This window comes from Geotrypetes seraphini, chromosome 11 (genome assembly GCF_902459505.1).
Source record: "Geotrypetes seraphini chromosome 11, aGeoSer1.1, whole genome shotgun sequence".
Lineage (NCBI taxonomy): Eukaryota > Metazoa > Chordata > Amphibia > Gymnophiona > Dermophiidae > Geotrypetes > Geotrypetes seraphini.
The window spans coordinates 130534702-130560454 of record NC_047094.1 but is presented as its reverse complement, the minus strand read 5'-3'; the positions used below and the strand labels follow the sequence as shown (position 1 = coordinate 130560454).

General features: G+C 45.4%; 1 protein-coding gene across 1 annotated transcript in view; it reads left to right on the top strand.

Moving 5' to 3' along the window:
- LOC117345642 (BPI fold-containing family B member 4-like) overlaps positions 1 to 23382 on the top strand; it is a 31252-nt gene extending 7870 nt beyond the window's left edge. Inside the window, exons 4-5 of the mRNA XM_033914577.1 lie at positions 10146 to 10189; positions 23282 to 23382. Coding sequence (XP_033770468.1) covers positions 10146 to 10189; positions 23282 to 23338 — 101 coding nt within the window. The 3' untranslated portion in view covers positions 23339 to 23382. The remainder of the gene's footprint in view (positions 1 to 10145; positions 10190 to 23281) is intronic.
- Positions 23383 to 25753: the final 2371 nt, after the last annotated feature.

Sequence of the window (25753 nt, the reverse complement as noted above, 5' to 3'; positions counted from 1 at the left end):
AGCAGCATTCTTCAAAGCAAAGCTTGTGGGTCAGTGGTTGTGGCCATTCATACTCTGATTCTTCTCTCTTTCCTTAAAGAATGACATGAAGATGGTTTCCCGCGGTTATCCGGGGGGACGGGAACGGTGATGAATTTTGTCACCGTGTCATTCTCTAATTGGTAGATGATGGATAACTGTTTTTCTGGTTGATTGAGAGTTACTGTAAAAAAAAAAAAAAAAGACTGTAGCAGCAGGCAGCCATTCCTGACAACACTCCTCCCTCCCTCCGGGCCCAAGGCAGCAGCAACAGACAATCCTACCAACCTCTCTCCTTCCCTCAGACCTAAAGAAGGAGCATCAGCCGAACCTGACATCCCCATACCCTCCCTCCCTTACCGAAGCCATAGTGGTAGCCGGTAAACAGGCTGTTTCCGGCCAGCTGTGGCAGGGCCTTTCTTCTGCCACGTTGGAAGTAATGTGGCAGAAGAAAGGCCCTGCTGGGGCTGGCTGGAAGCAGCCTATTTATGACTCTTCTTCTGTTCACTGGCTGCCGCTACTGCTTCGGTAAGGGAGGGGGAAAAGGTGGGGTTGCCAGGACCGGCTGCTGCTGGTGCTTTGGGGCTAAGGAAGGGAGGGGGTTGTCAGGATTGGTTGCTGCTGCTGCCTCGGTCCTGGAGGGAGGGATTGCAGGTTGTCAGGATGGCTGCTGCAGCTGCTTTAGGGGCTGCAGGGAGGGAGGGAGATTTGTGGCTGCCTGCTGCTTCAGGGCTGGAGGGAGGGAGTAAGGGAGGTTGTCTGAGGAGAGCAGGAGACATTTTTTTTTTTTTTTGGGGGGGGGGGGGCTGGCAATTTTTTTGCCAGTTGGTCCAGAGTGCTAGTTAATTGAATGCTGGTTTGCTGAGATTCTACCGTACACATGGTATCATACTGCCCTCCAGTGGCTAATAAGAATAATGCCCAAGCAAAGTTCAGGTAGTATTGATCATTAATTTAAAACTGAATTGTTAACATATAATTGTTGTAAAAATAATAAAAGGCAAAGAAAGTGTGGATAACAAACTTTCCTTTCCAGATCATCTGTTTTAAATCCTAAGAATGAAACAATGTTTACGCAAGATCAAATGGATCATTATTAGTCTGTTTTAGAATGCTATAGAATATGGAGGCGATCCATGAGGACTCTTCTTGTCTCCTATACAATCTACTGTTGTTTGAATGTGATGAAACGTAATGCTTAAGAAAATATAATTTTACAATTCTAGAAAATGCTAGGAAAGAGAAGGTAACGAAGTTCCTCAGGTGGATGTTCAAAGTATATCTGCTCTGACTGCTATGGCATTCTCCAGCTAGTACTAGGGGCGAAGCCAGGAATTATCCTGGCACTGCCGATAAAATGCAGACTTAACCATCCTCCTCCTTTTTACTAAACCGCGAATGCTGTTATTTGTGCAGGAAGCCATGCTGCTCCCAATGCTCATAGAGTTCCTATGAGTGTCGGGAGCAGCACGGAGCATTCAGCGCAGCTCCCTGCGCTAATAACCGCTATCACAGTTTAGTAAAAGAGGGGGAATGTCTGGTTAGCTATGCAGATATGGCATCCTCGGATAGCTTCTGAGCACTGCCAAACAGGTCTGTTCAAAAGGTTCCAGGACCGATTTTATAAAAATTTCTTAAACAATCGTACAACTAATCCCATTGGGTTCCCTTCAAAGCACTCTGTTTCCCTAGGTATACACTTTTCCCAACGTTGTTTCCACTTCTGGAAACAGTCCTTCAACGCATCTTCAGGAATTGTCAAAAGCTGCTGCGTCAAATTTTGCTTTATGTCTTCAATGGTGTCGAATTGCTTTCCTTCATATCAGGAGAGTAAGGTGGCTGGGCAAGAATTATCATTGCGTTTTTGCACAAAATATGTGAATTTTGACACATTCAAAACATCTTCCATCATAGGCGTCGGAACGGGGGAGGATACAAGGGCCATGGCCTCCCCAAAGATTGGCGGTCTCTCGATCGGTGTCCACCCTCCCACCCACTTCCTGGTGTTATAATTTTAAATCTTCCGGCAGCTGCCATGCAGCGTCAGCGAGCAAGCCTGCCTCAGAGCACTTAATTCTACTCCCAGGGTCAGGCCTGCTCGCTGACGCTGCGCAGAGGTTGCCTGAAGATTTAAAAGTACAGCGCCGGGAGGAGGTAGGTGGGGAGTCAGGAGCTGGGCAGAGGCTGCACCGTAGGATTCCGTGTGGCTAGGCTGGAGCTCCCGGGCCCCTGTACACCACACAGTGTTCCGTTGCCTATGCCTTCCATGACTCATGACACGCTCCCCATAAGCCACTTTTAACATTTTATAAGTTTCTGCAGCGGTCTTACCCAATTTAAAATAGAACTTCACACTGTTGCACTGCTCGTTCAGGTCGCACATAATGAAAAATAGCCAATCACGAAAACACGCTTTCTCAAAAACTGCTGTAGTTCGGAGAAGAAAACAAATATCAATAAACCTGGGGGGGAGGGGGGAGGGAAAAAGAGGTTCCAAGCTCCTCAGCGCCACCTAGTGTGTCTCAAATGAACTTCCAGTTGGCACACAATTCAAACTGAGCTGGAACTATTTGAACAGACCTTGTATTCACTGCCTATACCCCCAATTTTTGGATCTATTTCTGCCAGCAATTTACAGTTTTCCTATATTACATTTACAGAACCTTCTATACAAATCTGTAAAGGTCAATATCCTAATAATACAGGATTTTATTGTTTGCGTCCCCGTGAGTACTTCCAGGCATAAACTTAGTAGGGCTCTGCTTGACCAAAACTACTGTCGGGTTGAATTTGGATTTTTCTGAAATTTTTCTAAATTTTTGGGCAGTTTTTGGTTTGTGATATTTAATGCACACATTAATTCAGAGGTTTATTTTTCATACCATCAATTGTGCATACACGAAAAAGTTTAAAGGATTAAAATAAACCACGTGTAGGCTATTGCGTGCAAATCCCTTGTACTTGGCCCTGCTTTAATGCATGAGAAAAGTTCGCAAGTAGGCTGTACTTGAAGTAGGTGTGCTGGCAGAAATTTTCCAAAATTAACCTCAGAGGGAGTTTGCCTTTGAAAATGACCTTACAGGCCCAGAGGTAGAGAAAATGCCATCATGATGGTTTTGAAAATTATGACCCTCTTCCCCCTCCCCCCCCCCCACACACACATCCATATCAAACAAATCTTGCTTGAAACTATTGTTAACATAGAATGGAATCTTGAAGCAATTTTAAGTTGCGGGTGAATATTTCAAGTTTCAAGTTTATTCAGAAATTTTATCAACCTTCCAATCAGCCTTCTAGGCGGTGAACAGTATGTTAAAAACATATATTATACATTAAGGAGGATAAAGAGATAGCTGAGAGGTTGAACACGTTCTTCTCGTCGGTTTTCACGAGAGAAGATATATCTAATATACCGGACTCAGAGGAGTTCATGAGTGGGGAACAGGCTGAAAAATTGGAGCACATAGAGGTAAGTAAGGAGGATGTCCTCAAACAGATAGACAGGTTAAAATGCGGCAAATCACCGGGTCCGGACGGGATCCACCCAAGGGTTCTGAAGGAACTAAGACAAGAAATAGCGGGCACAATCCAGCATGTTTGCAACCTATCCTTAAGAACTGGAGAGGTACCAGAGGACTGGAGATTGGCGAATGTCACACCTATCTTCAAAAAGGGATCGAGGGGTGACCCCGGGAACTACAGGCCGGTGAGCCTGACTTCAATTATAGGGAAGATGGTGGAAGCTATGATCAAGGACAGCATTTGCGAGCACATTGAGAGAAATGGCCTACTGAGAAAAAGCCAGCACGGATTCTGTAAGGGAAGGTCGTGCTTAACGAACCTTCTGTACTTCTTTGAGGGAATAAGCAGTCGGGTGGACAATGGGGAACCCGTCGACATCATTTACCTCGATTTCCAAAAGGCTTTCGACAAGGTTCCACATGAAAGGCTGCTTAGGAAGCTGTGGAACCACGGGGTGGGAGGGGATGTGCACAGATGGATCGAGCACTGGTTGTCGGGTAGACTGCAGAGGGTCGGAGTAAAGGGCCAATTTTCTGACTGGCGGGGAGTCACGAGCGGTGTGCCACAGGGATCGGTGCTGGGGCCGTTACTCTTCAACATATTTATCAATGACCTGGAAAAGGAGGCAAAGTGCGAGGTTATAAAATTTGCAGACGATACCAAACTGTGCGGCAGAGTTAGCTCCAGGGAGGAGTGTGAGGACCTGCAAAGGGACCTAGACAAGCTGGAAGACTGGGCAAACAAATGGCAAATGCGCTTTAACGTGAAAAAATGTAAGGTCATGCATATAGGGAAAAAGAACCCGTTGTTCAACTACAAAATGGGGGGGGCATTGTTGGGAGAAAGCAGTCTTGAGAGAGACTTGGGTGTGCTGGTGGATGCATCACTGAAGCCATCTGCACAGTGCGCAGCGGCCTCGAAAAAAGTCAACAGGATGCTGGGCATCATAAAGAGGGGCATAACAACCAGGACGCGGGAAGTCATCATGCCATTGTATCGATCGATGGTGCGTCCTCATCTGGAATACTGCGTTCAATATTGGTCGCCGTACCTCAAGAAAGACATGGCGGTACTTGAGAGAGTCCAAAGGAGAGCAACGAAACTGGTAAGAGGGCTGGAACACTGCCCATACGCCGAGAGGTTGGGCAGGCTGGGGCTCTTCTCTCTGGAAAAAAGGAGGCTCAGGGGTGATATGATAGAGACCTTCAAGATCATGAGGGGCATAGAGAGGGTGGATAGGGACAGATTCTTCAGGCTGAAGGGGACAACAGGTACGAGGGGGCATTCGGAGAAACTGAAGGGAGATAGGTTCAAAACAAATGCAAGGAAGTTTTTCTTCACCCAAAGGGTCGTGGACACTTGGAATGCGCTACCGGAGGAAGTGATCGGGCAGAGTACGGTACAGGGATTCAAACAGAGACTGGACAGATTCCTGGGGGATAAAGGGATCGTGGGATACTGAGAAAGTATAGAAACCCAACCAGGTCGTGCATGTGCAAGACCGGAGGGCTAGGACTTCGATGGGAAGATAGGACTCATCAGGAAACCAAGGTGGCATGGGGGCCCCTTCTGGTGATTTAGACAGGTCATGACCTGTTTGGGCCGCCGCGGGAGCGGACTGCTGGGCGTGATGGACCTATGGTCTGACCCGGCGGAGGCACTGCTTATGTTCTTATGTTCTTATATATGGGGTAACTATACATCCTTTAAAACAATAATCAGAATTCAAAACATTTAAAACCAATACCAAGACAAACAGGAACAAAAAAGGGAGGAAGGATAGAACTACAATTTATCAAGTAAGAAAGAGAACATATAGGGAAAGGACAAAAGGGAGGATATTTCAAAAAATATCTGGGTTAATATTTCAAAAGTGATTTAACAGGGCAGGAGAGGCTAAATCCTGCCAGCTGAAGACCTCATCGGTCTAAACCAGGGATCTCAAAGTCCCTCCTTGAGGGTAGCAATCCAGTGGGTTTTCAGGATTTCCCCAATGAATATGCATGAGATCTATGTGCTTGCACTGCTTTCAATGCATATTCATTGGGGAAATCCTGAAAACCCGACTGGATTCTGGTCCTCAAGGACCGGAGTTGCCCACTCCTGACCTAGCTCCTTTAACCTGAGAGTTTATCACAGGGGTCTCAAAGTCCCTCCTTGAGGGCTGCAATCCAGTCGGGTTTTCAGGATTTCCCCCAATGAATATGCATGAGATCTAAACTAAACTAAACTAAACTAAACTTTAGGTTTTTATACCGCACCATCTCCATGGTCGTGGAGCTCGGCACGGTTTACAGGGATTGTAATGAGAAAGGAACTCCAGGGAAAGGGTTAGATGAAGATCGGAGGGAAGAAGAATGTTAGAGAGCTAGAATGTCAGAGAGGAGGGAGAGTTAGATTTTAGAGAAAAGCCAGGTTTTCAGATGTTTGCGGAAGGGTTGGAGAGCACTCAGGTTCCGAAGGGGGGAGGTGAAGTTATTCCAGAGCTCGGTGAATCTGAAGAGGAGGGAAGACCCCAGTTTTCCTGGGTGGGAAATGTCTTTTAGTGAGGGGAAGGATAGTTTCAATTTTTGGGTAGGTCTGGTGGTACTAAGATTCGAGGAATTCCAGGAAAGTGGAATTAATGGAGGAAGGATGCCGTGGAGGATCTTGAAAGTTAGGCTGATGCATTTGAAGTGGACTCTGGAAGTTATCGGAAGCCAGTGAAGCTTGGAAAGGAGTGGTGAGACGTGATCGAATTTACTTTTAGCAAAGATAAGCTTGGCCGCGGCATTTTGGATCCGTTGGAGTCTGTGGAGGTTTTTCTTCGTTAAGTATATGAAGATGGAATTGCAATAGTCCAGTCTGGAGAGGATGATGGATTGGATGAGAACGGCGAAATGTTTTTGATGGAAACAGGATCTTACTGACCTCAGCATGTGAAGGCTGAAATAGCATTTTTTTACCAGGGAGTTGAGGTGGTCGTTGAAGGACGGTGTAGAATCAATGATGACGCCCAGGACCTTGCTGGAGAATTCGAGCTGCAGAGAGGAGCCGGAAGACAGTGGGATTGAGGGGGGTAGCTGAGCTAATTTTGGGCCAAGCCAAAGTAGTTTTGTCTTGGATTCATTCAATTTCATTTGGACGATGTGGGCCCAAGATTGGAAGTTTGAGATACAAGAAGATATGTTCAATGAGAGATCAGTGAGGTTCGAGTCGGTCTCGAGGACAAGGATGTCATCAGCATAGGTGTAAATTGTTTCAAGGGGGGACAGATGGAGGAGTTTTAGGGAGGACATATAAATATTGAAGAGGATAGGAGATAGAGGTGAACCTTGTGGGACTCCACAGATTGGTGTCCAGGGGGAGGATGAGGTGCCATTCATGTTGACAATGTAGGAACGGGAACGAAGGAATTTTGAGAACCATTCAAGGACAGTGGAGGTGATGCCAATCTTGGAAAGTTGGTAAAGTAGAATGTCGTGATGAACAACGTCGAAAGCGGCAGAGAGGTCAAATTGCAAGAGGACGGCGAACTTGTTGCGGGAGTGAAGTTGTTGGACCTTGGAGATTAGGGAGGTAAGTAGGGATTCGGTGCTGAAATTGGGGCGAAAGCCGTATTGGTAGGGTAAGAGGATGGAGAATTTCTCTAGATAGGATGAGAGTTGAGTCGATATGATGGACTCAAGCATCTTGGTTAGGAGAGGGATATTTGCTATTGGGCGATAGCTGGATGGAGTGGAAAGGTCGAGGTCGGGTTTTTTCAATAGAGGGGTTAAGGCAATATGGCCCATTTCTGGGGAGAAAAGGCCCGAATGTAGAGCGAAGTTTAGGAGTTTGGTAATGGAAGAGATGGCTTGAGTGGGTATTTCCTCGTAGAGGTAGGAGGGGAAAGGGTCTAAAGAACAATTGCAGGATTTCATTTTGAGACAGAGTTTGAGGATGGTGGAATCGGATACTTGGTCGAAGGTAGCCCAGAGTCTATCGGCTGGGATAGCGCTGGAGGCCGGTAGAGTAGGGTTGGGGTCAGTGAGCACCAGGGAGTTGTAGGAGACTGCAGGTGGGAAGGAGCATCGTAAGGTAGTGACCTTATCATTGAATAAATTTGCTAGAATATCGGCTGAGGGAGAGGAGGGGAAAGAGGTGGAGTCTTTTTTGGAGGTTAGAGAGCGCCAGATTTTGAAAAGTATACTACTCTGGTTATTGGATCTGGAGATTTTCTCGCCATAGAAGTTCTTTCTTGCTTTTTTTTAATGCAGAATTATAGTGCTTAATGTTGGCTCTCCAGGATTGTTTATCTGTAGGGGAGTTGGATTTTTTCCATTTGCGCTCCAGGGCTCGACATTTCTGCTTTAGTTCTCTATGGTAAGGGAGGTACCAGGGGGCTTTTCGAGGATAAGAGATGGATTTGGTGGAAAGGGGGGCGAGGGAGTGGTAGGTGGATTCGGAGAGAGTGGTCCAGTTTTGCCAGTTGGATTCAGGGTCTGCAGGCTTAGGAGCGGAAGAGAGTTGTTTGAGAAATTTTATCCAGAACAGGTCGCTTGAAATTTTTTTTGCGAAAGGTGATGGAATTAGAGGAGAGAGGAGGGGCCCCGAGATGTGACATGAAAATGGGGATGGAGAAGGTCCCAAGGAAGTGGTCAGACCAGGGGACCTGTTCCCAGCGGGTGTCACCGGCTGAGGTTTTGTAGGCGGTAAGATCAAGGAAAGTAATAAGGTCTAGAGTGTGACCCTTTTCATGGGATGGGGATGATGAAGGGGGTGAAAAACCGAGAGAGGTGAGGAAGCTTTTCAGTTCGATCGTATCCTTGTTGATATTGTCGTCAAGGTGAAGATTGATGTCCCCGATGATCAAGAGCCTTTGAAATTTGAGGAAGGCGTTTGATATGGTTTCGAGAACGAGATCAGAGGATTTGTTCCAAGGGGTAGGTGGGCGATAAAGAAGTAGGATACCCAGTGGGTGAGATTGGAGTTCGTCGTTGACCGAGGCCAACATGTATTCTAGAGAGGTGTGGCAGCTCTTTTCGATGAGCTGGACATCGAAGAAAGATTTGTAAATTAGTGCCAGACCGCCTCCTATTCGGTTAGTTCTGGGAGAAAACAGACCTTGGTAGCCGTGGGAGCAGAGTTCATTTTGTGTAAATGTGTCATCTTCCGTGATCCAGGATTCCGTGATACATAGGAATCCCGGGTCAGAATCCTCAAGAAGGTCCTTCAGGATTTGAGTCTTATTGCAAGCGGATCTGGCATTGCAATAGAGTGTTGGAACTGGGGTGAGCGAGTCAGAGGCAAGGTTGGGGAGGTTGGCGGGGGGAACGGGTTTTAAGGATGTATGGTTAACTCTTCGAGGATTTTTTTTGGAGGGATGGTTTCTGGAGCGAAGTAACGTGGGGATTCTGAGGCCAGGACAGAAGTTGAAGTCAGTTGAGGGGTCGGGAAGGTTAGGGGAAGGAGGTTTCAGGCAGGGGGTGGTGTAGGGAGAAGAGCAGAGCAGGAGGAGAAGGAGCCAAAAAGGCGGCTTCATGGTGTTTTTTATTTTTTTATTTTTTTTTTGGTGGGAAGAGCTTTGTCGGGGGGAGTGCTAGGCAATATGTATCAGGAGAGGAAGAGGGTTGGCATGGAGCCCGATCCTTAGCGGAGGGTGAGCTATACTATCTAAACTGGATAAGCGACAGGAGAGAGAGCTGGGTGATTTGCTAGGCTATGGGCTAGATGGACAGTGGAAGGAGGGGTAAGAGTCAGAGCGGTTGCATGCACTGCTTTCATGGTATGCTAATAGATCTCATGCATATTCATGAGGGAAATCCTGTAAACCTGACTGGATTGCAGCCCTCAAGGAGGGACTTTGAGATCCCTGGTCTAAATGTTGTGCCCATCATGGCCACATGCCTAGCCGCTAAGGCCAGCACCTTGCACACGCTTAGCTCTCACACGCCAACTGAGCATGTGTGATCAATGAGCCAAGCGTGGGGGGTGCCATTATCGGTACATGCTCGGAGGCCCTCCAGACACAGCCCCGAGCTCTGGCAGAGCCAGGGGCCTTCCAAAACCTGGACAAACTGGCGGATTTTGAAAATTCATCCGGATACCTGGACGGTCCTCTGAAAAAGAAGACATGTCTGGGTAAATCCAGACACCTGGTATTTCTACTCGTCCCTGCTAGGGTTACCAGATTTTCCCACAGGAAAATCCATATCCATGGCCACGACCCTGGGCCCACCCAGTTTTGCCCCATTCTGCCTCCAGCCCCGCCCCCATACGGCATCCACCCATGCGCAGATGCCCCCTTCCCAATGCAATTTTGACAGGAAGCTTTTCAAAATCCGGACAAAGTGCTGGGTTTTGAAAAGCCGTCCGGACACGTCCTCGAAAAGGACATGCCCGGGAAAATCCAGATGTCTGGTAACCCTAATCCCTGCCCAAAGTAGGTTGACCTCTGCCCACTCAGGACCACCCGTGGCTCTGCACCTATACTCCTCAGTAACGGTAAAGATAAAATCGCAACTATAATCTATTCAAATGTTTCCCCCTCAAGCAAAATCTCAACAATTATAATACTCCAATAAACCAATGTAACAGTTGCACTTTGCTGTTGATTTTAATGTCCTTTCTTTATCTCTACATAGGTACAGTCCCACCTAGTTCAAGTGGAGCGCTCCAGAATACTCCAGTAAGTCAAACCATGCTTTCTAATCAGAATGTTGAACTGGATCTAAATTTCTGCTCGTCTGTTCATTCCTGAAACAAGAAACTTGTGGAAAGTCAATGCTCAAGATGAAGGCTTTATTGGACATCTGTCAAAATCTTCTCCACATCACTTATATCTTTAAAATATTTCTTTCCACTTGGAATCACTTTCGCATAGCACAGAACACATCATAAATCATTTCATACCTATATATTTTTATCCATAGGACCCCTGAGGAAGACAATAGCGTCGAAACACGGACCGTGTTGGGTCCATATATTTCCAGAGGTTCAGGCCCTAGACATTTTTATGTGGATTTTTTTTGTTCCAATAAAGCCTTCATCTTGGGCATTGACTCTCCACAAGTTTTTTGTTTCGGTTGTATTTCCTTTTGTGGAGGAATCAGGGTCAACTCTTTTGTTGCTTCTGTTCATTCCATCATTGTCATAAGAACACAAGAACATAAGAAATGCCTACACCGGATCAGACCATAGGTCCATCTAGACCGGCGACCCACGCACGCGGAGGCTAAGCTAGATGTTCCCTGATGAATACCTTGTTTACCCGTATCCCTCAATGTGATTCTCAAGAAGGTGTGCATCCAACTTGCCCTTGAATCCCCGAATGGTGGTCTCCGCCACAACCTCCTCTGGGAGTGCATTCCAAGCGTCCACCACTCGCTGTGTGAAACAGAACTTCCTGACATTTGTCCTGGGCTTGTCGCTCCTCAGTTTCAGTCCATGTCCTCTTGTCCAAGTCATATTTGACAACGTGAATAATGATGCTTCTTGCTCTATTTTGTCGAATCCTTTTAGTATTTTAAAAGTCTCTGTCATATTCCCTCGCAGTCTTTTCTTTTCGAGGGTGAACAATCCCAGTTTTCCGAGCCGTTCCTTGTAGCTCAGATTCTCCATACCTTTTACTAGCTTCGTGGCTCACCTCTGCACCCTCTCCAGCAGGGTTATATCCTTCTTTAGGTAGGGAGACCAGTGTTGGACGCAGTATTCCAAGTGTGGTCTGACCATTGCTCTGTAAAGCGGCATTATGACGTCCGCCGATCTACTCGTGATCCCCTTTTTTATCATGCCCAACATCCTGTTCGCTTTCTTTGCCGCTGCTGCGCATTGAGCCGACGGCTTCAGGGTCCTGTGTATCAGTACCCCCAGGTCCCTTTCTTGTTCACTCTTGTCCAAAGATTCACCTAACATTTTATAGTCATATTCCTTGTTTTTCCTGCCCAGGTGCATGACTTTGCATTTTCCTATATTGAACTTCATCTGCCACTTTTCTGCCCATTTCTCCAGCTGTTTCATATCATTCTGCAGTTCTTCGCTGTCCTTTTGTGACCCAACTGCCCGACCTAATTTTGTGTCATCTGCAAACTTGATAATATTGCTTGTTGTTTCTTCTTCCAGGTCATTTATGAAGATATTGAATAAGATGGGCCCAAGAACCGAGCCCTGGGGCACACCGCTTGTCACCTTCTCCCAGTCCGAGAATTTCCCAATTATGCCCACCCTCTGTAATCTGTTCTCCAGCCATTTGCCTATCCATCTTAGTATGTCCCCATCTATTCCATGGCTTTGTAGTTTCCTCAGAAGCGTTGCGTGTGGAACCTTGTCGAATGCTTTCTGGAAGTCCAAGTATATTATATCCACTGGGTCACCGCTATCTTTGTGTCTGTTCACCTTTTCAAAAAATTGAAGTAAGTTTGTCAAACATGACTTCCCCTTCCTGAAGCCATGTTGACTGGCTCTCATCAGGTCATGATTTTCCAGGTGTTGCACTATGCTATCCTTGATTAGTGCTTCAAACATCTTCCCCGGAACCGACATAAGACTCACAGGTCTTTAGTTGCCCAGTTCTCCCCTTGAGCCTTTTTTGAAGATTGGGATGTCGTTTGCTATCTTCCAATCATCTGGTATTTGACCGGTTCTAATTGACATGTTAGCTAGGGTTTTTACTAGTTCTCCAATTTCAAACTTAAGCTCCTTAAGCACTCTCGGGTGAATTCCATCCGGTCCAGGGGATTTGTCACTTTTTAGTTTGTCAATCTGATAGTATATTTTGTCTAAATCCACATTCACGATGATGAGGCTTTCCTCAATTTCTCCTTTGAATACCCTTCCTGCTTCGGGCATTGTTGCAGTATCCTCATTCGTAAAGACAGAGGCGAAGAATGAATTTAGCCTATCTGCAATCTGTTTGTCTTCCTTGATACACCCTTTTCTTCCTTGGTCGTCGAGAGGGCCTACTGCCTCTCTCGCTGGTTTTTTTCCTTTTATATATCTAAAAAAGGGCTTGAAGTTTTTGGTGTTTTGTGCTCTCTTTTCCTCGTAGACCTTTTTGGCGTCTCTTACCGCCTTGTGACACTTTTTCTGGTCGACCTTATGACAGTTCCAGGCCTCCGTTGTTTTTTCACTTTTCCATTTTTTGAATGAGATCCTCTTATCCCTCACTGCATCCTTTACCTCCTTAGATAGCCAAGCTGGTTCACCCTTGTTTTTGTTTCTCCTTCCTTTGGATATCTGCGGAATGTAGAGATTCTGCACTTCGGTGATAGTATTTTTTAGTAGGGACCATGCTTGCTCGACCATTTGAATTTCAGCTGTCCTTTTCTTGAGCCGTTTTTTAACCATGGCTCTCATGCAGTCATAGTTCCCTTTTCTGAAGTTAAAGGTTGTGGTTTGGGTCTTGGTTGGTTACCCCTTCCCGATGCTAATTTTAAAATTAATCGTGTTGTGATTGCTTGTCCCCAGCGGGGCCTTGACTTCTACATCTGTTGTCCTTCCAGTTATGCCATTTAGGACCAAGTCTAGGGTTGCGGTCCCTCTCGTCGGCTCTCCCACCATTTTTTCCAGGAAGCAGTCCTCTATCATTTCCAGGAACTTTATTTCCCTGCTGCAGTTTGAGGTTCCCAGATTCCAGTTTATCCCCAGAAAGTTGAAGTCCCCCATGATCGTTACGTTTCCTATTCTACAACCATGGTTGATTTCCTCTATCATTTCTGTGTCTGTTTCCTCCATCTGTCCTGGGGGGTCGATAATAGAGGCCAATTTTTGTGTCTGCTTTGTTTTGTCCAGGAATCTTTATCCAAAGGGATTCCAGTTTATCTTTTCCATCCATCTCCCCTTCTCTGATAGACTCTATTTCTTCTTGGACATACAGGGCAATACCTCCCCCTTTTTGCCCTGTTCTATCTCTTCTGTATAGTTTGTATCCTTGCAATGCTGTGTCCCATTTATTTTCTTCGTTCCACCATGTTTCTGTTATTCCAATGATATCCAGTCCCTCTCTTCTTGCTAGAGCTTCCAGTTCTCCCATTTTGTTTCTTAAGCTTCTGGCATTTGTGTATATACATTTGAGCTCCCTGGCATTTGTGTATATACATTTGTACTACTTTCCTGGACTTTTTAGTCTTCACATCCCTTTTCGTATCTATTTGTGCTCTTTCTTTGCCTCTTGCAGTTTCAATATTCTTTTCCTTATTATTCGAGCAGTTGCTTGTAGTTCCCTCTCTGGACTCTTTAGTCTTCACGTCCCTTTTTGTATCTATTTGCTCCCCTTTCTTGCCTCTTGCAGTTTCAACATGTTCTTCCCTTTTATCTGAGCAGTTGCTTGTAGTTCCTTCTCTGGGGTCTCTTGATGTCCGGGCCATCAACCGGTTGTTGACTGTTGGATCTCCCCTGATCCTTAGTTTAAATCCTTTCTCAATGGTCTTCTTCATGTTTTCAGCCAAGACTCTCGCTCCTTGCTTGGTGAGGTGTAGGCCGTCCTTTCTGTAGTATCTGCTTTTTCCCCAGAATGCTGTCCAGTTTCGCACGAAGTCAAAACCCTCCTCTTCGCATCATCGTCTCATCCAGGCGTTGATTGCTCGCAGTTCTTCTTGTCTCTTTTCATCTGCTCTCGGTACCGGGAGGATCTCAGAGAAGGCCACTTTCACTTCCCTGACCTTCAATTTCCATCCGAGTGAGCGGAGTTGGTCCTTCATTTCTTCCCTGTTGTACTTCCATCTGCTGACATCGTTTGTTTCCACGTGGATAAGCACAGCAGTGTCCTCTCCTTCTGCGCTGTCTATAATCCTGGTGATCCTGCTGGCCATATCCTTCACTCTTGCACCAGGCAGGCAGGTAACCAATCGGTCCTCTCTTCCTCCTGCGGTGTGGCTGTCCACATTGCGTATGATGGAATCTCCAACGATGATCCCTATCTTCTTTATTCGGGGGTTCCTTAGGGGTCGTAAGTCTGTATCAATGGCATAGGACTTGTTGTCCTTCTTCTGTGGTGTATCCCTAGATGATTCTTCATTTCTGCTGAGTGTGTGGTCAGCCTCGACCTCTGTTTCAACCTCTCCGTCAATTATATTGGTGCCTCCTTCCATATCGCTTGGGCCTTCTTCCTTGGTTGTTTGGGTACTGATCTCTAGCCCTGGGACCTCCACAAATTGCTGATGGGCTTCTTCAATGAATCTCTCCAATTCCTCGATCGCTTCGCTGGTACTGGACTCCACCAGTAACTTCTCCTGCTTGCGGTTTTCTTCTTTCATGGCGAGGAGTTCTTCTAGTTCTTTCACAGTTCCTTCCAGCAACCGGACTTGCTGTTTCAGGCTATCCAGCTCCTTGCATCGACTGCAAACGTATGCCCTAGTCCCCAAGGGGAGGTAGTCATACATATTGCAGCCGGTGCAGAAGACTGGAAAGCACATCTTCTGGCTTCCGTGGGTGATCGTATCCTGTTCCCCTTCTGAGCTGTCTGTGCTTTTATGTGAGTCTTCTGTCCCAGTCGGCTTTGTGTGTCCTACTTCCTGGTAGCTGTCTCCCTTGTTGGTTGGGAGTCTGACCTTTATTCTATGCAATCACTGTGGTGCTTTAATTCCAAGACATACTATTTGGAGGCTTAAGGCTTGCCCCATCTGTCTTCAACTTGCCAGTATTAAGGAGGAGCTCTGCAAACTTAAACAGGAATTGAATACAATTAAAGCAGCTTCCATCACTCCACAAAATCATACCAACTTACCACCTCTACCTCAAAGAATAAAACAGCCCAGGAATAAATGGGTCACAGTAGGCTCAGGAAGACTGCGACATGTAACACAGAAACATCCACCTTCACTAATATTACCTCTACAGAATTCCTTCGCTCCACTAGTGTACTGTGATACTCAAGAAAACAGAAGGGAGGTGGGACTAGAACCAATGAAGGTAACTCAAGAGAACAAGCGCACCCTAAGTACAAATAAAAAAGCCAAAAACAGAAAACTATTACTGTTGGGGGATTCCATCATCAGAGGCATTAACCTTGGAACACAGGGCGAGGAGACCAAAATAGTGAAATGTCTTCCAGGATCCTCAGCTACCAGGAGTTCCAGGGAAATACTGACTATAATTAAGGAAGAAACTAAGGATTTTAACACTGATGTTGTTATCTATCTGGGAAAAAATGACCTGGCCAACAACTCCACACTTGCAGCACAGAAAGCTTTTCGGGAGCTTGGTGAGGGCGTGAAACCTTTTATAAAGACTTTAGCTTTTTCTGAAATACTGCCTGCTTATGAAAAGGGAGAGCAAAGAGTGAAAAACACAGAGGACTTTAATAGATGGCTCAGAGCCTGGTGTCATCAAGAAGGCTTCAGGTACATAGGAGGATGGGGAAATACATGGAAGGACAAGAAGCTATATTGCACTGATGGGCTACATATTACTACAGCAGGAAAAAGAAACCTTGCAGAGAAATTTAGACAATATTTTTCTAGGCATTTAAACTAGAAGGTGGGGGTGGTGTATGTACGAAGGACAATTAAAGAGACCACCCCCGGCAAAAGAAAAGATGTGATAGTAGTAAAGGCAGCAACATAAGCAATATCAGCAACTCATTTCTTAGTATTGCAACGGAAAGTGAAACGACACAAAAATCCATACGAAAAAGGAGATTATCGCTGAAAAATAGCTGGAAAGCGATGACCACAAATGCTCGCAGTCTAAGCAACAAAGTTCATGATCTGCAAGCCCTGATGTTAGAGGCTGATCTAGATATTGTTGCTATCACAGAGACATGGTTCAGTGAATCACATAGACGGGATGCAAACATACTGGGATATAATCTTTTTAGGAAGGACAGAGATGGTCATAAAGGTGGAGGAGTAGCTTTCTATGTAAAGATCAATATCCAAGCGACCGAAATGCAAGGGACCTGGGGAGAGGAAGAAGAGATATGGATTTCTCTGAAAAGAGAAGATGGAACTTCTATCTACTTGGGTGTAGTCTATTCTGACTCAATCGCAGCAAATTGATAAGGATCTGATTGTGGATATCCAAAAGTTTGGAAGGAAAGAGGAGGTTCTGCTGTTGGGAGATTTCAACCTGCCGGATGCGGACTGGAATGTTCAGACAAATGGTGACGGAACCCACAAGGGAAAAAGCGATATTGGATCTGGTCCTCACAAATGGAGAGAGTATCTCTAATGTTCGAGTGGGTGCTCACCTGGGAAGTAGCGATCATCAAACGGTTTGGTTTGATATAATGACTAAAGTGGAGTGCGGCCGCACGATACTTAAAGTCCTAGATTTCACACGTACGGACTTTAATGCAATGGGAAAGTACCTGAAGAAAGAGCTGTTAGGATGGGAGGACATAAGAGAAGTGGAAAGACAGTGGTCTAAGCTGAAAGGAGCGATAAAAATGGCTACGGACCTTTATGTGAAGAAAATCAATAAAAACAAGAGAAAAAGGAAGCCGATATGGTTCTCCAACCTAGTGGCTGAGAAAATAAAGGCGAAAGAGTTGGCGTTCATGAAATATAAAAAAACCCAAGAAGAGGAGAGCAGAAAGGACTACAGGGTGAAACTGAAAGAAGCCAAGAGAGAGATACGTTTAGCGAAGGCACAGGCGGAAGAACAAATGGCTAAAAATGTAAAAAAGGGAGATAGAAATTTTTTCAGATATATTAGTGAAAGGAGGAAGATAAAAAATGGAATTGCTAGGCTAAAAGATGCTGGGAATAAATATGTGGAGAGTGATGAGGAGAAAGCAAATGTGCTAAACAAATACTTCTGTTCTGTGTTCACAGAAGAAAATCCTGGAGAAGGACCGAGATTGTCTGGCAAAGTTACATGAGAAAATGGAGTAGATTCTGCGCCGTTCACGGAGGAGGGTGTTTATGAGCAACTTGAAAAAACTGAAGGTGGACAAAGCGATGGGACCAGACGGGATCCATCCCAGGATACTAAGGGAGCTCAGAGAGGTTCTGGCGAGTCCTATTAAAGACTTGTTCAACAAATCTCTGGAGACGGGAGTGATTCCTGGGGATTGGAGGAGAGCGGATGTGGTCCCTATTCATAAAAGTGGTCACAGGGATGAAGCAGGAAACTACAGGCCGGTGAGCCTCACTTCAGTTGTTGGAAAAATAATGGAAGTGTTGCTGAAAGAAAGGATAGTGTACTTCCTTGAATCTAATGGGTTACAGGATCCGAGGCAACATGGCTTTACAAAAGGTAAATCGTGCCAAACGAACCTGATTGAATTTTTTGATTGGGTGACCAGAGAGCTGGATCGAGGACATATGCTAGATGTAATTTACTTGGATTTCAGCAAAGCCTTTGATACAGTTCCTCATAGGAGGCTGTTGAACAAACTTGAAGGGCTGAAGTTAGGACCCAAAGTGGTGAACTGGGTCAGAAACTGGCTGTCGGACAGACGCCAGAGGGTGGTGGTTAATGGAAGTCGCTCGAAGGAAGGAAAGGTGACTAATGGAGTCCCTCAGGGTTTGGTGCTGGGGCCAATCCTGTTCAATATGTTTGTGAGTGACATTGCTGAAGGGTTAGAAGGAAAAGTGTGCCTTTTTGCAGATGATACCAAGATTTGTAACAGAGTAGACACCGAAGAGGGAGTGGAAAATATGAAAAAGGATCAGCAAAAGTTAGAGGAATGGTCTAATGCCTGGCAACTAAAATTCAATGCAAAGAAATGCAGAGTAATGCATTTGGAGATTAATAATAGGAAGGAACTGTATATGCTGGGAGGAGAGAAGCTGATATGCACGGACGGGGAGAGGGACCTTGGGGTTATAGTGTCCGAAGATCTAAAGGGGAAAAAACAGTGTGACAAGGCAGTGGCTGCTGCCAGAAGGATGCTGGGCTGTATAAAGAGAGGCGTAGTCAGTAGAAGGAAGAAGGTGTTGATGCTTCTGTACAGGTCATTGGTGAGGCCCCACTTGGAGTATTGTGTTCAGTTTTGGAGACCGTATCTGGCGAAAGACATAAGAAGACTTGAGGAGGTCCAGAGGAGGGCGACGAAAATGATAGGAGGCTTGCGCCAGAAGACGTATGAGGAGAGACTGGAAGCCCTGAATATGTATACCCTAGAGGAAAGGAGAGACAGGGGAGATATGATTCAGACGTTCAAATACTTGAAGGGTATTAACGTAGAACAAAATCTTTTCCAGAGAAAGGAAAATGGTAAAACCAGAGGACATAATTTGAGGTTGAGGGGTGGTAGATTCAGGGGCAATGTTAGAAAATTCTACTTTACGGAGAGGGTAGTGGATGCCTGGAATGTGCTCCCGAGAGAGGTGGTGGAGAGTAAAACTGTGACTGAGTTCAAAGAAGCATGGGATGAACACAGAAGATTTAGAATCAGAAAATAATATTAAATATTGAACTAGGCCAGTTACTGGACAGGCTTGCATGGTCTGTGTCTGTGTATGGCCGTTTGGTGGAGGATGGGCAGGGGAGGGCTTCAATGGCTGGGAGGGTGTAGATGGGCTGGAGTAAGTCTTAACAGAGATTTCAGCAGTTGGAACCCAAGCACAGTACCGGGTAAAGCTTTGGATTCTTGCCCATAAATAGCTAAGAAGAAAAAAAAAAAAAAAAAAATTTAAATTGAATCAGGTTGGGCAGACTGGATGGACTATTCGGGTCTTTATCTGCCGTCATCTACTATGTTACGATGAGTTCTTCTGTGAAGTGCTTGTTATATGTGTGTGTTGTGTGGCTAGGTTAAAAAAAAAAAAAAAAAAAAAGATAGTAACTTATGGGGCTCTCTGTTAGACGGCCTTGCTTCCTGGCTCCTTCTTGAGGCTTCTTCGCAAAGGCGCACTCGCTAAGTCGAGCGCCTTTGCTGCTCGGCTGTGCGCCGTTGGCTCCCCCCCTTTTAAGGGGGAGTCCGGTCACGTTGCTGGTGACGCGTTGGGGGTGGGCAGAGCTCCCTCTCGCCTACCCCACGCTGCCTGCTTCTTCCTTTCTCCTCCGCGCTCTGATTCTCTGCCTCAGCGCTGCCCCTACTCTCCTCCGGTGCCTTCTGCCTCCTGCACCGGAGGAGTGTCAACATTTCAAAGATGAAAAGGGGCTTTTATGGATTGTAATTGTTAAGATTTTTATTTTTTGTTGTTGAAGAAAAGGGTTCTCAAAAGTATTTTTCATCAGAAAATGTTTGCTTAGCATGAACTGAGCTGCACTACGGTGGAAGATTTGACCCAGCCCTGAATGAAGGGCTCCATTCCTCAGAAAGCCTTGGAAGGAAGGGCATGTGACCCCGAAGGATGCTGCCGGTCATCTTAGTCTTCAGGAATCAAGGTCTGCTGAAGAAACAACACTGAAGCAGAAAGCCCTTGAAGCAGGGGTGAAGCTGTTTGTCAATGCCCCTCCACAGCTCTCCATTGACTCCTCTCCCCTGGATTTTGCCCACCGCCACCACCACCCACCAAGTCTCCTGCCACCATCTAGGTCCGCCACTGCCACAACTACTCATGATATGAGCCCAGCCTCCAGAGGCCCACACTACAGTGTTGTCATAGCAACCCCCTCTGACAGTTTCCAGTCAGAAGGAACATAAAGCACTGGGGCACAGTTCTAGCACCATGCTAAAGCCATGGCATCCTCCTGCCGTGCTTACATGGCTCACCATGTTCAGCCAGTGCTATCTGGAATTCAAGATGCAAATCAAGGAAGCACAGAAATATGATGGCAGATAAAGGCCAAAGGGCCCATCCAGTCTGCCCATCCTCAGCATCTACTGTCTCCTCCTCTCCGTATTAACTAAAGCTTTCTATACCTGCATTGTGATGTCACAGAACTTTGGTAACATAGAAACATGATGGCAGATAAAGGCCAAAAGGCCCATCCAGTCTGCCCATTTGCAGCATCCACTATCTCCTCCTCTCCCACATGTCTGTCCCATGCTATCTTGAATTCAGAATTTCAGACACAGTCTCTGTCTTCTCCACCTCCGCCAGGAGAGAATCTCCTCCTTTCCCTATAGGCTAAGACTCTGTATGCCTTCATTGTGAGGTCATAGAGTATTATGGTCATAGGCTAGGCTCTTAACAGATGAATTGTGAGGTCATGGAGCTTTAGGGTTATAGAAACATAGAAACATGATGTCAGATAAAGGCCAAAGGGCCCATCCAGTCTCCTCCTCTCCCTGAGAAATCCCACATGGCTGTCCCAAGCTATCCTAAATTCAGACACAGTTGCCTGAGTTTGAGGAGGTGTCAGTTGGATATAGTTGTTAGCATGAAGAGTTTGCTGATAACTGCCACTTCTGAACAGTCCCCCCCCCCAAAAAAGCATATACTCCCCTTTGAAGTTTCACGTTTATTACATTTTGATATACCACCTATTTTAATATTTAAATTCTAGGCTGTTTACATAATAATAATTTTCTACAAAATTAAAATGTAAGGGGTGGGGGCTTACTTACATGGACTAAACAAGAATAAACAGATACCACTAGACACATAAGGGAAGGCGGAAAAGGGAAAGAAAAAAACAACAACAACCAAGGACAGGGAAGATGAGAAAAGAAGAGAAACAGAAAGAAAAAGAAGAGGGGGGAGGAGGGGGGAAGAAAGGAAAATAGAGCAAGAGAAAAAACTGATGTGAGTGAATCTAGGACTGAATACTCTGAGCTGCTCCCGACGCTCAGAGAGTCCCTATGAGCATCAGGAGCAGCGCAGAGCATTCAGCACTCCGGACTGCCCTAAAAACCGCTATCGCAGTTTTTTAAAAAGGGAGGGGGAGGGAGGGATAATTTGTTAAATGTAGGATATTTGATTAGTTATCATTTTTGTGTGATCCTACAGCGATAAGCTTTTTTGTTTTGTTTTGTTTTGTTAGAAGTGGTATATTGACAGAATAGCACTTAAGCAGATTCTCAGCATTTACACGCATGTATGTATACGTATGTGCATACATGCCGGAATTCTAATCATGAAACCAAATGTATGAAAATATTCCAAGTGCTAATGAATCTTTACATTACAGAATCCATCAAATTTTCTTTGTCGTGAGTTATTCTTTCATTTAAACAGGTTTGTTGTCTATCCTGGACCTCAGAACCACCCTCCTCCGTCCCACATTAGTGAGTATTCTTGACATGGAGTTCACTGGTGTAAACTCCTCACCGGTCCATACTTATTTTACAAGTTGATGTAATAATCTCTTTGAATTTCACCATTCACGTACTAGCTCATATTGTATTATAGTATTGTACTTATCTAAATGATGATTCAGCGGTAGGACCCGACATGTTTCGCTATGTGCTTCGTCAGGGATCCACTCAATGCCGCTAACTTCCACCCTGCATACTAATTGAATTGTGGGATGGAAGTTAGCGGCATTGAGTGGATCCCTGATGAAATGCATAGCGAAACATGTCGGGTCCTAGCGCTGAATCATCATTTAGATAAGTACAATACTATAATACAATATGAGCTAGTACTTGAATGGTGAAATTCAAAGAGATTATTACATCAACTTGTAAAATAAGTATGGACCGGTGAGGAGTTTACACAAGTGAACTCCACGTCAAGAATACTCACTAATGTGGGACGGAGGAGGGTGGTTCTGAGGTCCAGGATAGACAACAAAACCTGTTTAAATGAAAGAAATGTGCAAAAAAGTTTTATATGCTCAGAATCATGGAGGAGGTAACTGGGGGAAAACCCCAACCCTACCGCCTCACCGCCCAATCATCGCATATGAAAAAATGAGAAACAGATTACGGTATATTGTAACTTTATGAATAAGATGCCAAAAAGGCTTAAGGTCTTAAAGAGTGTACATCATATCATTCAAAAGAACTCAGCCAACTTATCTTTTTAGCTTGCAGGTTCCGACGTGCCACGTTTCGTTCCTGCCTCAGGGAACCAACGATAATACGTAAAGAGTTTTCATATGGGGGGGCGTCAAAGATTTAAAAAAATGATAACACATGTCTCACGTAAAAAACGGAGAGCATTTCACACAGCTAAAAAGATAAGTTTGCTGAGTTCTTTCGAATGATATGACGTACACTCTTTAAGACAAAAATTATAAGGAGTGAGGAAAATGCTCTCAAAAATATACAGAAGTGAGAGGACAAAGTCAATGATAAAAATATAACTAGGAACAAGACTTCTCAATATATAAAGGCTTGAATATAAATGTAGAAAATATAATGCAATTTTTCACATTACACGTACACTCTTTAAGACCTTAAGTCTTTTTTGGCATCTTATTCATAAAGTTACAATATAATCTGTTTCTCATTTTTTCATATGCGATGATTGGGCAGTGAGGCGGTAGGGTTGGGGTTTTCCCCCAGTTACCTCCTCCATGATTCTGAGCACATAAAACTTTTTTGCACATTTATTATATCATCCATACAGCATATTTATAAGTATCACTTAGAGCAGGGGTGTCAAAGTCCCTCCTCGAGGGCCGGAATCCAGTCGGGTTTTCAGGATTTCCCCAATGAATATGCATTGAAGCAGTGCATGCAAATAGATCTCATGCAGATTCCTGAATCCTGAAATCCTGAATCCTGAAAACCCGACTGGATTCTGGCCCTCGAGGACCGACTTTGACACCTGTGACTTAGAGTGATTTTTTTGTTTCAACACTTATTTTGAGCTGGCTATTGATCCTAAATTACACTCCCCCCCAATACCAGAAGAGAGTAGAATTTTGGTTTAATACTGTGTGAATTTCTTCTCTTACCTTCTTTATAAAGCCCTCAAAAATCCCTTTTGTCTCTTCTCTTGATATAAAGAAACTACAGTTACGACAAGAAGTTACGTGCTATTTTTCTTTCTTTTAGAACCGTCTGCTGATCAATTTTCCCACGGCTTATGGACAGAAGATGTGTTACGTTTGACCTACTTTTGCCTCCTGCACCATGTCGCTCTTCTGCCATTTTGATTCAAGCAAGGCTGCAATGACAATAATTAATTTATTTACGCTCTTTATCTTAAACCAATGATTTTACATTTGAATCCAAATGTTGCCGATTACCAATCTATACTTTCAGTTTCACAACTTCTCATCGCATGCAGCTCTTAAGACCTTTTTGAAGAACAGAATTCTGCATTTTGGGACACTTTGGTTGATATTCTTGTTAATAATACATTTCTTCTTTGTGAGCGGCCTTAGGTGCTCTTTATTTGCTCCTTACACCTGTGATTTGGGGAAAAATCTGAATTCTTTCCCTCAGTTTAGAAATGACTGGGCATATACCCGAAGGCCATTCGTGGGCATGACCTAATTCAAATAATGTTCAATCATAGTCATTATGACAAGCTGCAATTGTGTAAGTCAGGGGGCATGGGGGGAACCCCCACTACCCAGTACATGTACAAGTCCTCAAGCTCCCACTACACTGAAAACTGAAAGGAAAATGGAAGTTTTCAGTATAGTTGAGGGGGGTTTCCCCCCAACCCCTCCCCCAACGGGAGTGCGAGGACTTGTACATGTACTGAGGGGGTTCCCCCATACCCCCCTCACAGTGCTAATGGTAAGTCTTTAAATCGGTGGGACCATCGGCACACATACATCCTGCACTCAGTTGTTACGGCACCATGCTGTCCAAACCCTCCAGGGAGTCTGCCCTATTACAGAGTTTGGCATCATCCACTGAAAGGCAAATATTAACAGTCAGTGGCATAATAAGGATGAGCGGGCCCAGGGCGGTGGAGCCCCTCTCCTGACCTCTTCCCCGCCCCCCCAGCTGTGCGTGCACTCCCTTTCCCCTTACCTTTTTAACTTCTCCAGCGTGATCAGCATGCCCGTGTTGGTGTCGGCTCGCCATCTGACGTCACTTCCTAGGTGCGGGTCTCAGAAGTGAGGTCGGAGAAAGCGCCAATGTCGACATGGGCAGTAACCTCACGCCGGGGAGGTATAAAAAGGTACGGGAGAAGACAAGGGGAATGTGTATGCGGCAAGGAGAGGAGTGGGGAGGAGGGTGGTGAGGAGGAGGGGTACTGCGCCCTTAGGAAGACCACCCCCGTCCCCCCCTGACAGTCCTTCTGCAATATCACTCACAAAGAGGTTAAAAAGAGCCGGCCCAAGGACAGATTCCTTCAGCACTCCACGGATAGAATCCTTTTCTTCGGAGCAAACGCCACTGACCAGTACCCTCTCTCTCCTTCCAATGAATCAGTTTTTAACCCAGTCCATCACTTTGGGGCCCATATAAAGGGTGATGGGACAAAAACGCACGAGACAAACGTGGACAACTGAGCGCAAGACTTCAGCGCGCCGCTCTAAAAGCTTCTTTTAAAGGGCTCTGATGGGGGTTGTGGGGGGAGCCCTCCCACTTTACTTATTAGTGTTCGCGCTGCCGTTTTTGGGGGATGGGGGTGTAACCCCCCACATTATTCAGAAAACCTAACTTTAAAAAAAAAAAAAAAATGGGTATAAAGTTAAGTTTTCTGTATAATGTGGGGGGTTACACCCCCCCAAAACCACCCCAACGGCAGCGCCAACACTAATAAATAAACTGCGGGGGGAGGGGGGTTTGTTTCATGTGCTTCTGACTATGAACCATATAAAGTGTACTCAGTTTATCAACCGCGTATGGGGCACTGTGTCAAAGGTTTTGCTGAAATGCATCTAGCGCCCCTCCCATATCTAAATGATTGGTCACCCAGTCAAAGAAATAAATCAGATTTGTCTGATAAGACTAGGGTTGCCAGATTTTCCAATCAGAAAAGCCGGATCCCCCTAGACCCGCTCATCCCAACCCCAATCCCGCCCCCAGTCCTGCGTTAGCCCCGCCCCACGCTGACTGCTCTTGCCATGCAGGGAGGAAGTCCGCGCATGTGCAGATGGCACCCGATGACATCACGCGCACACGTTTGTCCTTGTGACATCATGAAGTGGCATCCGCGCATGTGCGGACTTCCTTCCTGCCCAACGCCATTTGAGGAGGCTTTTCAAAACCCGGACAAAGGAGGACCTGTCCAGGGAAATCTGGACTTATGGTAACCCTAGATAAGACCTGCTTCTCATAAAACCCTGCTGCCTCAGGCCCTGCAGTTTATTCAGTTCTAGAAACGTCACAATCCTCTGCTTAAGAAGTGTTTCCATTAGTTTAATCACCATGGAGATCAGACTATAATTCCACATCTACATATTCTTCTCAAGTTCCCCAGAACCACTCCAGACTCTAAAGGCACATTGAAAAAAGTCAGCCAATGGAGCAGCCAGAACCTCACTGAGTTCCTTGAGTACCTTCAGATGTATCCCATCAGGTATCATCGCTCTGTCTATTTTTAGTTTAACTAGCTCCTCA